The sequence below is a fragment of the Salvelinus fontinalis genome, chromosome 24, assembly GCF_029448725.1.
Source record: "Salvelinus fontinalis isolate EN_2023a chromosome 24, ASM2944872v1, whole genome shotgun sequence".
In the NCBI taxonomy this organism is placed as follows: Eukaryota; Metazoa; Chordata; class Actinopteri; order Salmoniformes; family Salmonidae; genus Salvelinus; species Salvelinus fontinalis.
Genome location: NC_074688.1, coordinates 12,724,315 through 12,740,423, shown reverse-complemented (window position 1 = coordinate 12,740,423; position 16,109 = coordinate 12,724,315). Strand labels below are relative to the sequence as shown.

At 42.2% G+C, this 16,109-nt stretch overlaps 2 protein-coding genes across 4 annotated transcripts in view; one reads left to right on the top strand and one right to left on the bottom strand.

Annotated features, from left to right (window-relative positions):
- The window catches only part of LOC129821937 (CAP-Gly domain-containing linker protein 3-like), a 462,950-nt gene that overhangs the window by 213,336 nt on the left and 233,505 nt on the right, over positions 1-16,109 (bottom strand). The gene's annotated exons all lie outside the window — the stretch shown is intronic.
- Positions 1-16,109, top strand: part of LOC129821933 (roundabout homolog 1-like) — a 122,723-nt gene that overhangs the window by 66,845 nt on the left and 39,769 nt on the right. For both annotated transcript variants that reach the window (XM_055879685.1, XM_055879684.1), the window contains exons 15-16: positions 1,333-1,536; positions 7,476-7,502. In XM_055879685.1, coding sequence (XP_055735660.1) covers positions 1,333-1,536; positions 7,476-7,502 — 231 coding nt within the window. The remainder of the gene's footprint in view (positions 1-1,332; positions 1,537-7,475; positions 7,503-16,109) is intronic.

Here is a 16,109-nt window from a genome sequence, read left to right as displayed (position 1 = left end):
TATTAGTACTGCTGTGATCTCAATCGCTGTAATAATAACTCATAGAATGTTGCTAGGTGTGTGATCATACTTCTTTAAGTCGTCCTGGGTGTGTGTAATATTCCAGTAGTGTGCTTCCTGGTTCAACTCTGATACGAATAGATTATGCTTAAATCTCCTGGGTTGAGACCTTTTGTCTATTCACCTGCCATTGTTGACTGGGATCAGTTCTGGGATCAGTTCTGAAAGCCTTTTGTAATAGACAGAGCGTTCCATCTCTGCAGCTCCACAGCCCAGGCCCAGCCTTACACTCACCTGCAGAGATGAAAGAAGTCTTTTGTATGTCAGAAGAAAAGACAACGTTCATATTTATGCCCTTTCCTGACTTCATTTAGCTTGTTCTACACCCAACTTCAAAATCATTCCCCGTTTCAGGCTTTTCCACTTGATTTGAACTTTTGTGTTTAAAATAAATCAAATCAAATTGTATTTGTCACATGCACCGAATACAACAGGTGTAGACCTTACAGTGAAATGCTTACTTACAAGCCCTTAACCAACAATGCTTTAAGAAGTTAAGGAAAAAAGTGTCAAGAAAAAAATATATAAGTAAAAAATTGTAAATAACAAATACCATTTCCTTTCTTCTCTCTCTTTCTCCCCTTTTGACTACTTCCCATTTCCTCCCTCCTTTCTCCTCCCTTGCTCTGGCCCGCTGACATTCCTGACCGTCTCCTTTCATCCTTCCTAATCCCTTCTTTATGTCTTCACCATCTCTTACTTTCCCCTCTGCATTTATCTCCCCATTCCATCACTCTTCCATCACTACCTCACCTTCTCACCCCTCCCCTCTCCTCTCATCTCCTCACCCTGCACCCCTCTCCTCTCATCGCCTCAACCTGCACCCCTCCCCTCTCATCCCCTCACCCTCCCCTCTCCTCTCATCTCCTCACACTGTACCCCTCTCCTCTCATCTCCTCACACTGTACCCCTCTCCTCTCATCTCCTCATACTGTACCCCTCTCCTCTCCTCTCATATCCTCACCCTGCACCCCTCTCCTCTCATCTCCTCACACTGTACCCCTCTCCTCTCCTCTCATCTCCTCACACTGTACCCCTCTCCTCTCATCTCCACACACTGTACCCCTCTCCTCTCATCTCCTCCCACTGTACCCCTCTCCTCTCATCTCCTCCCACTGTACCCCTCTCCTCTCATCTCCTCACACTGTACCCCTCTCCTCTCATCTCCTCACACTGTACCCCTCTCCTCTCACCTCCTCATTCTCCACCCATCTCCAATCCTATCCTCTCTCCCCCTATCCCCTCTCCTCCTATCTTCTCTCCCCCCTCTAGACTCATCGGGGCATGTGACGGAGGGTGTGTTGGAGCCTGAGAACACCCTGTCCCAGCAGATCAGTGAGGTGGTGAAGCAGCCGGCCTTCATAGCGGGGATAGGAGCGGCCTGTTGGATCATCCTCATGGTGTTCAGTATCTGGCTCTACCGACAGCGTAAGAAGAGGAGTGGCCTCAGCACTAACTACGCAGGCATCCGCAAGGGTCAGTACAACATGCCTCACCTAATGGCAGCACCCTGTAATCACTAGCTCAAAGTGTCCTTAAGCACTGATCTCGGATCAGGTAACTCTATTCTCAACCCTTAATGTAACAGTTAATAGGATGAAAAATAGCTGAGCTTGTATCAGTGGTTAAGGATCATTGTGTGATTCCTACGCCTCCTCTCACATCAGCTCTCAATTAAGCCGCTCTTAGTTTTGAATTATTTTTAAAGATAATTAATTTATCCTTAAAAACTCCAGTTACTGTATCACATCCCCCCAGCAATCCCTCCATCCTGTCAGCAATCCCTCCATCCCCTCAACAATCCCTCCATCCCCCCAGCAATCCCTCCATCCCCTCAACAATCCCTCCATCCTCCCAGCAATCCCTCCATTCCCTCAACAATCCCTCCATCCCCCCAGCAATCCCTCCATCCCCTCAACAATCCCTCCATCCTGTCAGCAATCCCTCCATCCCCTCAACAATCCCTCCATCCCGTCAGCAATCCCTCCATCCCCTCAACAATCCCTCCATCCTGTCAGCAATCCCTCCATCCCCTCAACAATCCCTCCATCCTGTCAGCAATCCCTCCATCCCCTCAACAATCCCTCCATCCCGTCAGCAATCCCTCCATCCCCCCAGCAATCCCTCCATCCCCTCAACAATCCCTCCATCCCCCCAGCAATCCCTCCATCCCCTCAACAATCCCTCCATCCCCTCAACAATCCCTCCATCCCCCCAGCAATCCCTCCATCCCCTCAACAATCCCTCCATCCCCTCAACAATCCCTCCATCCCCTCAACAATCCCTCCATCCCCCCAGCAATCCCTCCATCCCCTCAACAATCCCTCCATCCCCTCAACAATCCCTCCATCCCCTCAACAATCCCTCCATCCCCCCAGCAATCCCTCCATCCCCTCAACAATCCCTCCATCCCCTCAACAATCCCTCCATCCCCTCAACAATCCCTCCATCCTGTCAGCAATCCCTCCATCCCCTCAACAATCCCTCCATCCCCTCAGCAATCCCTCCATCCCCCCAGCAATCCCTCCATCCCCTCAACAATCCCTCCATCCCCTCAACAATCCCTCCATCCCCTCAACAATCCCCCCCATCCTGTCAGCAATCCCTCCATCCCCCCAGCAATCCCTCAATCCCCCCAGCAATCCCTCCATCCCCTCAGCAATCCCTCCATCCTGTCAGCAATCCCTCCATCCCCTCAACAATCCCTCCATCCCCTCAACAATCCCTCTATCCCCCCCAGCAATCCCTCCATCTCCTCAGCAATGCCTCCACTTACATGAAAGTCTTGCATCATGCTGTATCATTTGACTTGAGGTGAGGTCTGCCATCTGAAAATGGTCCCTAGTACTTTGAGAAAGTTAAAAGCCCTTGAACATCTGCAGCTGAAAATGGAGCTGTCTCCTGCAGTGATGTCTTTCTATTCTGTTTTATATTTCCCTCTCTCTGATCGTGCCAGGGTATTTTTGTGTGTGTAGTTCTTCTTTTGAAGTGCGTCTTCCGGTCCCACCAGTTTCTGTTAGCAGTTCCCATCTGAATTTCTGGAAAGACAGAACAACTTGCTATGATGAGCATGAATCAAGGAGAAACTAACATTTCTCAAGCTTGAAGTATACTTTTGGAATAGTTTTGAGTGAAAGCCTATGATGCAAATGAGAGTTTGAAACATTGTGTCATACTGTTGCATAAGATTCCTTACCATACCATTGTGTTTTTCACTCTCTGTCAGTATCAGATTCTATGGGCTCTCTAGTAGTGGACACGGCCTACCTAACCTGCAGGGTTACCTGACTGGATCCGATGTGACAGGGTTCAGTACATGCCCAACCTCTGCCCACAACAGTTTACGGAGTATGAAGGAGTGCTATTAGGCTTTCTGTGTAGCTCTTTCCTGTGCTGCCTGGTTTAATATGTGGCTGCAGGCATTGCAGCTGCTGCCTGCCTGCCTTCCCCATGCCCTCTCCATACCCCTACCTCCCTCTGCTGGGCTCAGGTACGCTGCTGAGTGCCAGGGTCAGGAGAGGTACACCATTCAACCTGGAGACACAAACAATATACTGGCTTAGGTCTGAATCCCCCTCTGTCATACTGCCTATTGTGAGTCATGGAAAAGAGAGAGAAACCTGGATGAACCTAGAAAACCTATCATTGCTTTGGAAAAGCCTTAGTTTCTACCCATGGTACCTCAGAGCTCTATCATGGTTGAACATTAATGCTGGTTTAAAGTGAACATAATGAACTTTGGTATCTCTATAGACTATAGAATTGACAGTGTACATCTTGGAGGTTGACTGCATCGTGTGCTAGTGTGCTTTAAGTTCTAATCTGTGTTGCAATGGTTAGACAGATGCTAAAATCACAGGGTTGGTCTTCTTCATGGAAAAGGGTTGTGTGGTATGTTCAAAATGAAGCCATGCCCACATGCTATACCGACATAAAAGGCTTTTAACACTAGAAAAGCCTCGAGGGACCCCAATTTGAGCCAATCAGAAGTCATTCTGACTGCAACATTCCAACAGCTTAGTACATATATTTAGTATATACTTTCGCAAAAATAATCATTTTGTTGTGTTTATGAAGGTCTTGGGTAACATTAGAATATAAAGATATGTTTTTTGGGGGGTGCTTTTTTCGGGGTGCTGAAATCAAAGGGCGGAACTTGTGGCCAATAAGTAGGACCTCTGAAGACTTTGTGAGTACAGTTATCTCCTCTGCCCGGAGGCTGGAGGCTGGAGGCTGGAGGCTGGAGGCTGGAGAGAGAGAGGTTAGTGTGGAAGCTGAGGTTGGCTCCATAGACCATTAAGGACCCCCTCCTTTTCTTCCAGAGGAGCTGAGCAGTGCGTCAGTGTTACCTCACGTTAACTCTAACTCTCTGAGCACAGTAGGCAAATCTCTCTCTCTCTCTCTCTCTCTCTCTCTCTCTCTCTCTCTCTCTCTCTCTCTCTCTCTCTCTCTCTCTCTCTCTCTCTCTCTCTCTCTCTCTCTCGCTCTCTCTCTCTCTCTCTCTTTCTCTCTCTCTCTCTCTCAACCCCCTCTTTCTGCTATTTAAAACCACAAGAGGCCATGGTCTTTGTTGGAACTGGTAACCAAGAATGTTTTGAGAGAAGAAGAGTATAATTGCAACCACATGAAGCAACAAGCTGGACTCAGCGTGAAGTGGGTTGAACTGGAGCTGTAGGAGAAAAGGAGTGTCTGTGTGTGCGTGCGTGCGTCTGTGTGATATGATGTCTCATCCAGCCAGTGAATAAGCTGTCTCTGACAGTCTCATCTCATTGTGGTAATTTGATTGAGTTATTTCAATCACGTTAATATTTCTCACCGAGCACCTCGCATGTCAAGTGTCAATCTCTCTCCTCTTCAAAGCCGAACAGCAGACAGATTAAACCTTCCAAATAGACCAGTCTATTCAGCTGCTCTGAGCTTCAAGGAAAGCAGAGCAGGAATCCAAACAAGAGGAAATAATTGTGGCATTAAAGGGACATTTGAAAGGTTGTGTTTACATAAATAAAATGAGATGAAGAAGTGAGGACAGCTGTACCTCAGTGATAGCTCCAGTGCCTTCAGAAAGTATTCATACCCCTTGACAACAGCCTGAATTCAAAATGGATAAAACATTTCTCACCCATCTACACAAAATACCCCATAATGACAAAGTAAAAACACGTTATTTTACATTTTTGCTAATTAATTGAAAATGAAATACAGAAATATCTCATTTACATAAATATTCATAGCCCTGTGTCAATACTTTGGCCGTGATTAAAGCTGTATTTCTGGGAAAGTTTATATGAGCTTTCCACACCTGGATTGTGCAATATTGGCCTATTATTACTTTCAGAATTCTTCATGCTCTGTCAAATTGGTTGTTGATCTTTGCTTGACAACCATTTCCTGGTCTTGCCATAGATTTTCAAGTAGATTTAAGTCTTAACAGTAACTGGACCACTCAGGAACATTCACTGTCTTCTTGATAAGTAACTCCAGTGTAGATTTGGTCTTGTGTTTTAGGTTATTGTCCTGCTGAAAGGTGAATTCATCTCCCAGTGTCTGGTGGAAAGCAGACTGAACCAGGTTTTCTTCTAGGATTTTGCCTGTGCTTAGCTCCATTCAGTTAATTTGTTTTATCCTGAAAAACTCCTTAGTCCTTAACATACCCTATGCTTGAAAATAATGTGGAGAGTCGTACTCATCAATTTGTTGTTTTGGATTTGCCGCAAACATAACACTTTCTATTGAGGACAAAAAGTGAATTTCTTTGCCACATTGTTTGTGGGTTCACTTTAGTGCCTTGTTGCAAACAGGATGCATGTTCTGAATATTTGTATTCTGTACAGGCTTCCTTCTTTTCACTGTTATTTAAGTTAGTATTGTGGAGTAACTACAATGTTGTTGATCCATCCTCCGTTTTCTATCACTGTCATTAAACTTTTAAAGTCACCACTGGCCTCATGGTGAAATCCCTGAGCGATATCCTTCCTCTCCGGCAACGGAGTTAGGAAAGACACCTTCATCTTCGTAGTGACTGGGTGTATTGATACACCATCCAAAGTGTAATTAATAACTTTACGATGCTCAAAAGGAGATTCAATGTCTGTTTTTTTTTTTTTACCCATCGACCAATATGTGACGTTCTTTGTGAGACATTGAAAAACCTCCCTAGTCTTTGTGGTTGAATCCGTGTTTGAAATTCGCTGTTGGACTGAGGGACCTGATAGATAATTTGATGTGTGGAGTAGATAGATAAGGTAGTCATTCAACATGTTTTACTTCTGAGATGTAGGTCTGTCATACCAAAGGGGTTGAATACTTATTGACTCTTATTGATTTTCAGCTTTTCATTTTAAATTAATTTGTCAAAATGTCTTAAAACAATTCTCAATTTAATCAATTATGAATTCAGGCTGTAAGAAAACAACAATTGGAAAATGTCAAGTAGTGTGAATACTTTCTGAAGGCACTTTCTGTGTGGTGGGGTGAGGGGTGGGGGGTGGGAGAAATGCAATGGTTTATAGACTAAATATTGGTTGATGATAAAGGAGAATATATTCAGTGAATTCCTCCTTCATTTTTTCATTGATTTATTTAGACAGATTAGAAACAGAGGAAACAGAGGAGTGAAAGTTGGACTTCTGGGGCAGTAAGATGGCACATTTCATTAGAATGTTACACACTAAACCACACAGACACACTGTAAAAATATCTAGGGTGAATTGAAATAGACTCAAAAAAACACCAAAATGTACTTAATACAAATGTATTAAATTCATTTCAATGATTTTATCTCCAAAAGGATCAATACAACTTAATCTGTTTCTTAAAATGTAGGTATATTTTATAAGAGGATAACCAACTATAGAGAAAATCAAGTGATTGAACTAGTCTGTTTTTATCTCCTTGCAATCTCCTATCTTGCCACAGTGGCTCTGTTTTTAGAGGATTGTGGGTAATTCAACATGTTTAGATTGTATGATCATTTTACAACCCATTCCCACAACTGTTATTAGTAGAGGGAAACACAGTATCCTGCAATGTTGGCTGTAAAACCGCCAGTTAATGCTGGTGAATTGAGCACTGTGCTCAACAATGCCTCTCAAAATGGGTTAAACAGGCAAGTGATCAGATGCATAAATAAATGATTAAGTGGTGTTATAACATATGGCATGTTTCAAAACATCCTCAGGGTGATGTGTTTCAGCACTCTAGTAAAGTTAAGGTTTTGTCTCCTTCAAGTTGGTGGCAGCATAGTTGCCACTATTCTTGGTGTCACAAAGCACTTGACTTTAACAGCGTGGAGTGAAGAGAACCCTGTTGTGTGTAGCTCATTGGATTCAAGAGAAAGAAATGTGTTGCTATTTTATGTTATGTTAATGGTGTTTTTCTCCTCTTTCCCCTTCGCGTGCCTCTGCTTGGACCTACAGTGCCATCCTTTACCTTCACTCCTACAGGTAAGAACTTTGATAATGCTTGACTCAATTCCATTGCATGTTCTCTATAAAATCTCATAACGGTCAATTTATCCACCTTTCAATGCAAGACTGCACTCACTGAGTTACACACAGCTGGCCTGAACGGGCCTAGCAGTCATTCTAGTCAGTCAGTCAGAAGACACACTCTTTGGTTAAAAGTACACAGCCACCAGAAAGAGAGCAGTGAGGTTTATGGTTCTACAAAGTGGTGTAGGTAATGCGTTCAGAGGTAAACGTTTAAAGAGGAACGAGCCGTGCCGTGCCATCCGTGCTACTAAGAAGCTGTTAAAACTAGCGGGGACTTGATCAAAGGGCTGCTGCTGCCCTCCTCTCTGCCTCTGATTTAGGAGGATTTAGGATGATGACACATGGTCAGTCACATGGACCAATCAGACAAAGCTGTGGACACGGTGTGATGATGTGGAGGCCCATCTCTCTCAGTTCAATTCAATTTAAGGGCTTTATTGGCATGGGAAACATATGTTAACATTGTCAAAGCAAGTGAAGTAGATAATGAACAAAAGTTAAATAAACAATAAAAAGTAACAGTAAACATCACACTCACAAAAGTTCATCACACTCACAAAATAATAAAGACATTTCAACATTTCAAATGTCATATTATGTGCAAATAGTTAAAGTACAAAAGGGAAAATAAATCAACATAAATATGGGTTGTATTTACTATGGTGTTTGTTCTTCACTGGTTGACCTTTTCTTGTGGCAACAGGTCACAAAACGTGCTGCTGTGATGCACACTGTGGTATTTCACCCAGTAGATATGGGAGTCTATCAAAATTGGATTTGTTTTCGAATTCTTTGTGGGTCTGTGTAATTTGAGGGAAATATGTGTCTTTAATATGGTCATACATTTGGCAGGAGGTTAGGAAGTGCAGCTCAGTTTCCACATCGTTTTGTGGGCAGTGTGCACATGGCCTGTCTCCTCTTGAGAGCCAGGTCTGCCTACGGCGGCCTTTCTCAATAGCAAGGCTTGGGTTTGGGTCAGTCACAGTGGTCAGGTATTCTGCTACTGTGTACTCTCTGTTTAGGGCCAAAAAGCATTCTAGTTTGCTCAGTTCTTTTGTAAATTCTTTCCAATGTGTCAAGTAATTATCTTTTGTTTTCTAATGATTTGGTTTTGTCTAATTGTGTTGCTGTCCTGAGGCTCTGTGGGGTCTGTTTGTGTTTGTGAACAGAGCCCCAGGACCAGCCTGCTTAGGGGGCTCTTCTCCAGATTCATCTCTCGGTGGGTGATGGCTTTGTTATGGAATCGCTTCCTTTTAGGTGGTTGTAGAATTTAACGGCTCTTTTCTGGATTTTGATAATTAGCTGTTATCGGCCTAATTCTGCCCTGCTTGCATTATTTGGTGTTTTAACGTTGTACACAGAGGATATTCTGTATGCAGAGTCTCAATTTGGTGTTTGTCCCATTTTGTTAATTCTTGGTTGGTGAGCGGACCCCAGACCTCATAACCATGAGGGGCAATGGGTTCTATAAATAATTCAAGTATTTTTAGCCAGATCCTAATTGGTATTTGGAATTTTATGTTCCTTTTGATGACATAAAAGGCCCTTCTTACCTTGTCTCTCAGCTCGATTACAGCTTTGTGTAAGTTAACTCAGCCTAAACATCAGTGCCACAGATATGTATAGTTTATTGTGTCCCCTAGGGTAATGGTGTCTAGATGGAATTTGTGTTCGTGGTCCTGGCAACTGGACCTCTCTCTCTCATATATATATATATATATACAGTAAATATATATATACACCTGTTCTAATCCTTGTAAATCAGAGAGAGAGGGAGAGTAGAAAAGAGAGAAGAAGAGAGCGAGAGGGGGAGATATGTGAATCTTGTGGTTGTGGTGACTAATCCCATCTGTGCAGAGCAGAGGCTTTATCTAAACTGGGAGAGTTGTTTTTCTCTTCCTCGTCAGCCACGGGGCTTTACTTTTAATGCTCCAATCTTGATTTTTGAACCGCTGGACCGCTTTCAGGTGAAACCTATTTAGTCAGCTGGTTATTTTTGGGCCAGTTTCTTAATGCTGAGTTTAGAGTAGCTTCTTCTTTACGTTTATAATCCTAGAAGCTGCCTTGGCACTGAATGTAAAGGCAGGATCTTGTCAGTGTTAATCTTCCGCTAGATGTTGATTTGAGAGGCATTACATTTTGCGTCGTGGAATTCCTGAATGGTCTCTTTCTAGAACCCGACACCCTCAGCACACAGGGGGAAAAACACCTACCTGGAGGTGACAGCGTTCCCTCCCCCATATGCCCCCCTAGACACAACTACGACAACATAACCAACAAAAACGGGTCACAAGTCCTGCAGCTCTATCGGAATGCTGGGTATGTACATAGTCAATGGTAGGCTTCGAGGGGACTCCTATGGTAGGTACACCTATAGTTCTTCTCTTGGCAATATTACTGTAGACTACTTTATCACTGACCTCAACCCAGAGTCTCTTGGAGTGTTCACAGTCAGTCCACTGACACTTCTGATCACATCAGATCACTGCAAAATCACACTCTACATGAACAGAGCTATGTTCAATCATGAGGCATCAAAACCAAAGGAACTGAATAATATTAAGAAATGCTATAGATGGAAGGAAAATAGTATGGAAATCTACCGAAAAACAATTAGGCCAGAACAAATGCAATCCCTTCTAGACAATTTCCTGGACGAAAGTTTTCACTGTAATAGTGAAGGTGTAAACTTGGCAGTAGAAGACCTAAACAATATATTTGACCTATCAGCTTCCTTATAAAATCTATACATGTCAAGCAGACAACCTAAGAAAATTAACAACAATGGAAAATGGTTTGATGAAATACAAAAACCTTAGAAAGACATTGAGAAACCTATCCAAATAAAAACATAGAGACCCAGAAAACCTGAGCCTTCACTAAGGTGAATCCCTAAAACAATACAGAAATACACTACGGAAAAAGAAGGAAGAGCACATCAGAAATCAGCTCAATGTAATTGAAAAATCTGTAGAATCTAACCACTTCTGGGAAAATTGGAAAACAAACAGCAACAAAAAGAGTTATCTATCCAAAACGGAGATGAAGAACAAACAGTAAAAAACATATACAGTGTTTCCTCCTTTAAAAGTTGCGAGCTTACACCGCGGACTAGAGGTACCCAGTGTCACGGCTTCATTGCTCCAGACCACCACAAGGGGGAGTTAGAGCACCCATTATGCATTTGGGTCCCAAAGTTTTTATATGACCAATCATATCGAGTGGTTCCAATGACGAATTTGACGCAGGCCACATGTCCCCGGTGACTTCAGCAAAGATGGCTGACAAAACATTACGGGGAAGAAAATGTATGTAGTTATAACGTCATAACAAGTCAAGCAAAAAAATTACAATTGAGAGGAATATGTCAGTTAACGTAGAGACAAACGATTGTGCATATATTTTTGTTGTTTAGTTAACCTCTCTGGGATATGCCAATAGCCAGGGAAAATGTAGAGCGCCAAATAAAAAAAAATGATATAAAATCAAACTTTCATTAAATCACACATATAAGATACCAAATTAAAGCTACACTCGTGAATCCAGCCAACATGTCAGATTTCAAAAAGGCTTTTCGGCGAAAGCATAAGATGCTATTATCTGATGATAGCACAACAGTAAACAAAGAGAGTGTAGCATATTTCAACCCTGCAGGCGCAAAACACAATGCAGAAATAAAATATAAATCATGCCTTTCTTTTGTTGGCACTCCAATATGTCTCATAAACATCACAAATGGTCCTTTTGTTCGATTAATTCCGTCCATATATGTCCAAAATGTCAATTTATTTGGCGCGTTTGATCCAGAAAAAAACTGCTTCCAATTTGCGCAACGTCACTACAAAATATCTCAAAAATTACCTCTAAACTTTGCCAAAACATTTCAAACTACTTTTGTAATACAACTTAAGGTATTTGTAAATGTTAATAATCGATCAAATTGAAGACGTGTCTATCTGTTTTCAATACAGGATGACAACAAACTAACGATACTTTTCTAGTCTTGCGCAACTCTCAAACAGTAGACATAACATTACACTGATTCCAGATTGCCGTTCTTCTTCATTGCACAAAGGAATAACCTCAACCTATTTCCAAAGACTGGTGACATCCAGTGGAGGCGGTAGGAACTGCAAACAGGTTGATTAGAAATCTAGTATCCCAATGAAAACTAATTGAACAGACAGTGACCTCAAAAGAAAAAATCTGAATGGTTAGTCCTCGGGGTTTTGCCTGCTACATAAGTTCTGTGATACTCACAGACATGATTCAAACAGTTTTAGAAACGTCAGAGTGTTTTCTATCCAAATCCACTAGTAATATGCATATCTTATATTCTGGGGATGAGTAGAAGGAAGTTGAAATTGGGCACGCTATTTATCCAAAAGTGAAAATGCTGCCCCCTATCCTAGAGAAGTTAATTTACGAAAATCGCTATTTAGCAAGTTTTTTTCAGCCATATCCAATACCAGGTGTATCAAACTCATTCATTATAACAAGCAGGTTTTGAAGCCTCAACATTATAGCCCGAAGTCCAGCACGCTGTCGACTGTGCCCAAATGCATTAATTGGGGTTGGGGCCGATTGTGGCTAAAAACACTTTATCAATTGGAATCTTTAACATGTGGAAAGGTGAAAATTATTATTATTAGTTCTTCACAAGCGTAAGAGAATGGTTTGTTAGCTGAACAATAGATTATTCAGCCTTTGTGAACCTCCCTTCCCCAACTTGAGTTAGGTGTGAACCCCCCCCCCCCCCCCCCCCCCCCCCCCCAACTTGCAACAAATCATTTTCAGGACTATCTAAAAATAAAGCAGCAGAGATGCGCAATATGTTTCTAAGAAGAGGTTACTCCACACGATGTGTGGATGAAGCTCTTAATTTGGCATTGGGGAAACACGAGATGAACTGCTACAAAAAAGACTCGCTAAAGCTACAGAACACTCTAATGTTAAAAACTAATCTCAGCAAAAAAAGAAACGTCCTCTCACTGTCAACTGTGTTTATTTTCAGCAAACTTTACATGTGTAAATATTTGTATGAACATAACATTCAACAACTGAGACAAACATTCAACAAACTGAACAAGTTCCACAGACATGTGACTAACAGACATAGAATATTGTGTCCCTGAACAAAGGGGGGGGGGGGGTCAAAAAATTAACAGTCAGTATCTGGTGTGGCCACCAGCTGCATTAAGTACTGCAGTGCATCTCCTCCTCATGGACTGCTCCAGATTTGACAGTTCTTGCTGTGAGATGTTACCACCCTCTTCCACCAAGGCACCTGCAAGTTCCCGAACATTTCTAGGGGGAATGGCCCTAGCCCTCACCTTCCGATCCAACAGCTCCCAGATGTGCTCAATGGGATTGAGATCCAGGCACTTCGCTGGCCATGGCAGAACACTGACATTAGTGTCTTGCAGGAAGTCACGCACAGAACGAGCAGTATGGCTGGTTGCATTGTCATGCTGGAGGGTCATGTCAGGATGAGCCTGCAGGAAGGGTACCACATGAGGGAGGAGGATGTCTTCCCTGTAACGCATAGCATTGAGATTGCCTGCAATGACAATAAGCTCAGTCCGATAATGCTGTGACACACCGCCCCAGACCATGACGGACCCTCCACCTCCAAATCGATCCCGCTCCATAATGCCATCTATTTTGTGAAGTGCACCAGTTCCTCCTGCAGCAAAGCACCCCCACAACATGATGCTGCCACCCCGTGCTTCACAGTTGGGATGGTGTTCTTCAGCTTGCAAGCCTCTCCCTTTTTCCTCCAAACATAATGATGATCGTCATGGCCAAACAGTTCTATTTTTGTTTCATCAGACCAGAGGACATTTCTCCAAAAAGCACAATCTTTGTCCCCATGTGCAGTTGCAAACCATAGTCTGGCTTTTTTTTTGCTGAGTGGACTTCTTCCTTGCTGAGTGGACTTTCAGGTCATGTCGATATAGGACTCGTTTTACTGTGGATATAGATACTTTTGTACCTGTTTCCTCCAGCATCTTCACAAGGTCCTTTGCTGTTGTTCTGGGATTGATTTGCACTTTTCGCACCAAAGTACGTTCATCTCTAGGAGACAGAACGTGTCTCCTTCCTGAGCGGTATGACGGCTGTGTGGTCCCATGGTGTTTATACTTGCATAGTATTGTTTGTACAGATGAACATGGTACCTTCATGCATTTGGAAATTGCTCCCAAGGATGAACCAGACTTGTGGAAGTCTACAATTTGTTTTCTGAGGTATTGGCTGATGTCTTTTGATTTTCCCATGATGTTAAGCAAAGAGGCAATGATTTTGAAGGTAGGCCTTGAAGTACATCCCCAGTTACACCTCCAATTGACTCAAATTATGTCAATTAGCCTATCAGAAGCTTCTAAAGCCATGACCTCATTTTCTGGAATATTCCAAGCTGTTTAAAGGCACAGTCAACTTAGTGTATGTAAACTTCTGACCCACTGGAATCGTGATACAGTGAGTTACAGTATAAGTGAAATAATCTGTCTGTAAACAATTGTTGGAAAAGTTACTTGTGTCAGGCACAAAGTGCATGCCAAAACTATAGCCGACTTGCCAAAACTATAGTTTGTTAACAAGAAATTTGTGCAGTGGTTGAAAAACAAGTTTTAATGACTCCAACCTAAGTGTATGTAAACTTCTGACTTAAACTGTATATTTATTTATATATATATATATATATATTTTTTTTTGTTCAACGCGTGAGTCACATATTTTATTATATATTATTTTATTATGTATATATATATATATATGTTAAATTGGCAAAAAAAACACACATTTCTTTCTATAGGGCCGTGGGTTGAGACAGGGATGCAGCTTAATCCCCACCCTCTTCAACATATATATCAATAAATTGACAAGGGCAGTAGAACAGACTGCAGCACCTGGACTCACCCTACTAGAATCTGAAGTCAAATGTCTACTGTTTGCTGATGAACTGCTGCTTCTGTCCCCAACCAAGGAGGACCTACAGCAGCACCTAGATCTTCTGCACAGATTCTGTCAGACCTGGGCTCTGACAGTGATTCTCAGTAAAACAAAACTAATGGTGTTCCAAAAAAGGTCCATTTGCCAGGACCACGAATACAAGTTCCATCTAAACACTGTAGCCCTAGAGCACACTAAAAACTACACATACTGTACCTCGGCGTGATCAGCACCACAGGTAACTTCCACAAAGCTGTGAACAATCTGAGAGACAAGGCAAGAAGGGTCTTGCATGACATGAATTGGAACATAAAATGTGACATACCAATTAGGATCTGGCTAAAAATACTTGAATCATATTGAACCTATTGTCGTTTATGGTTGTGAGGTCTGGGGTCTGCTCACCAACCAATAATTCACAAAATGGGACAAACACCAATTTGAGACTCTGCATGCAGAATTCTGCAAAAGTATCCACCATGTACAACGTAAAACACAAAATAATGCATGCAGAGCAGATTTAGGCCGATACCCGGTAATTATCAAAATCCAGAAAAGAGCCGTTAAATTCTACAACCACCTAAAAGGAAGCAATTCCCAAAAATTGCATAACAAAGCCATCACCTACAGAGAGATGAATCTGGAGAAGAGCCCCCTAAGCAAGCTGGTCCTGGGGCTCTGTTCACAAACACAAACAGACCCCACAGCTCCCCTAGACAACAACACAATTAGACCCATCCAAATCACGAGAAAACAAAAAGATAATTACATGACACATTGGAAAGAATTTACAAAAGAAACAGAGCAAACTAGAATTCTATTTGGCCCTAAACAGAGAGTACACAGTAGCAGAATACTTGACCACTGTGACTGACCCAAAATTGAGGAAATCTTTGACTATGTACAGACTCAGTGAGCCTTGCTATTGAGAAAGGCCACCGTAGACAGACCTGGCTATCAAGAGAAGACAAGCTATGTGCACATTGCCCAAAAAAAGAGGTGTAAACTGAGCTGCTCTTCCTAACCTCTTCCTACCCACATATTTCCCTCAGATTACACAGATCCACAAAGAAATCCAAAACAAATCCAATTTTAATAAACTTACATATCTATTGGGTGAAATACTACAGTGTGCCATCACAACAGCAATATTTGTGACCTGTTGCCACAAGAAAAGGGCAACCAGTGAAGAACAAACACCATTATAAATATAACCTATATTTATGTTTATTTATTTTCCCTTTTGTACTTTAACCTATTGCACATCGTAACAACACTGTATATAGACATAATATGACATTTGAAATGTCTTTATTATTTTGGAACTTTTGTGAGTGTAATGTTTACTGTTCATTTTCTATTGTTTATTTCACTTTTGTTTCTAATCTATTTAACTTGCTTTGGCAATGTAAACATGTGTTTCCCATGCCAATAAAGCCCTTAAATTGAAAAATGTAATTTAATTGAGAGAGTAGAGCAAGAGAGGAGAGAGAGAGAGAGACAAATAGGCTCTAAACCTTTCCTCAGAGAAAAGTTTGTAATTAAAGTTCGAGTTTATCTCTCCTTCACACCGGCAGCTTAAAGCTCCATGAAAGAGTCCAACTT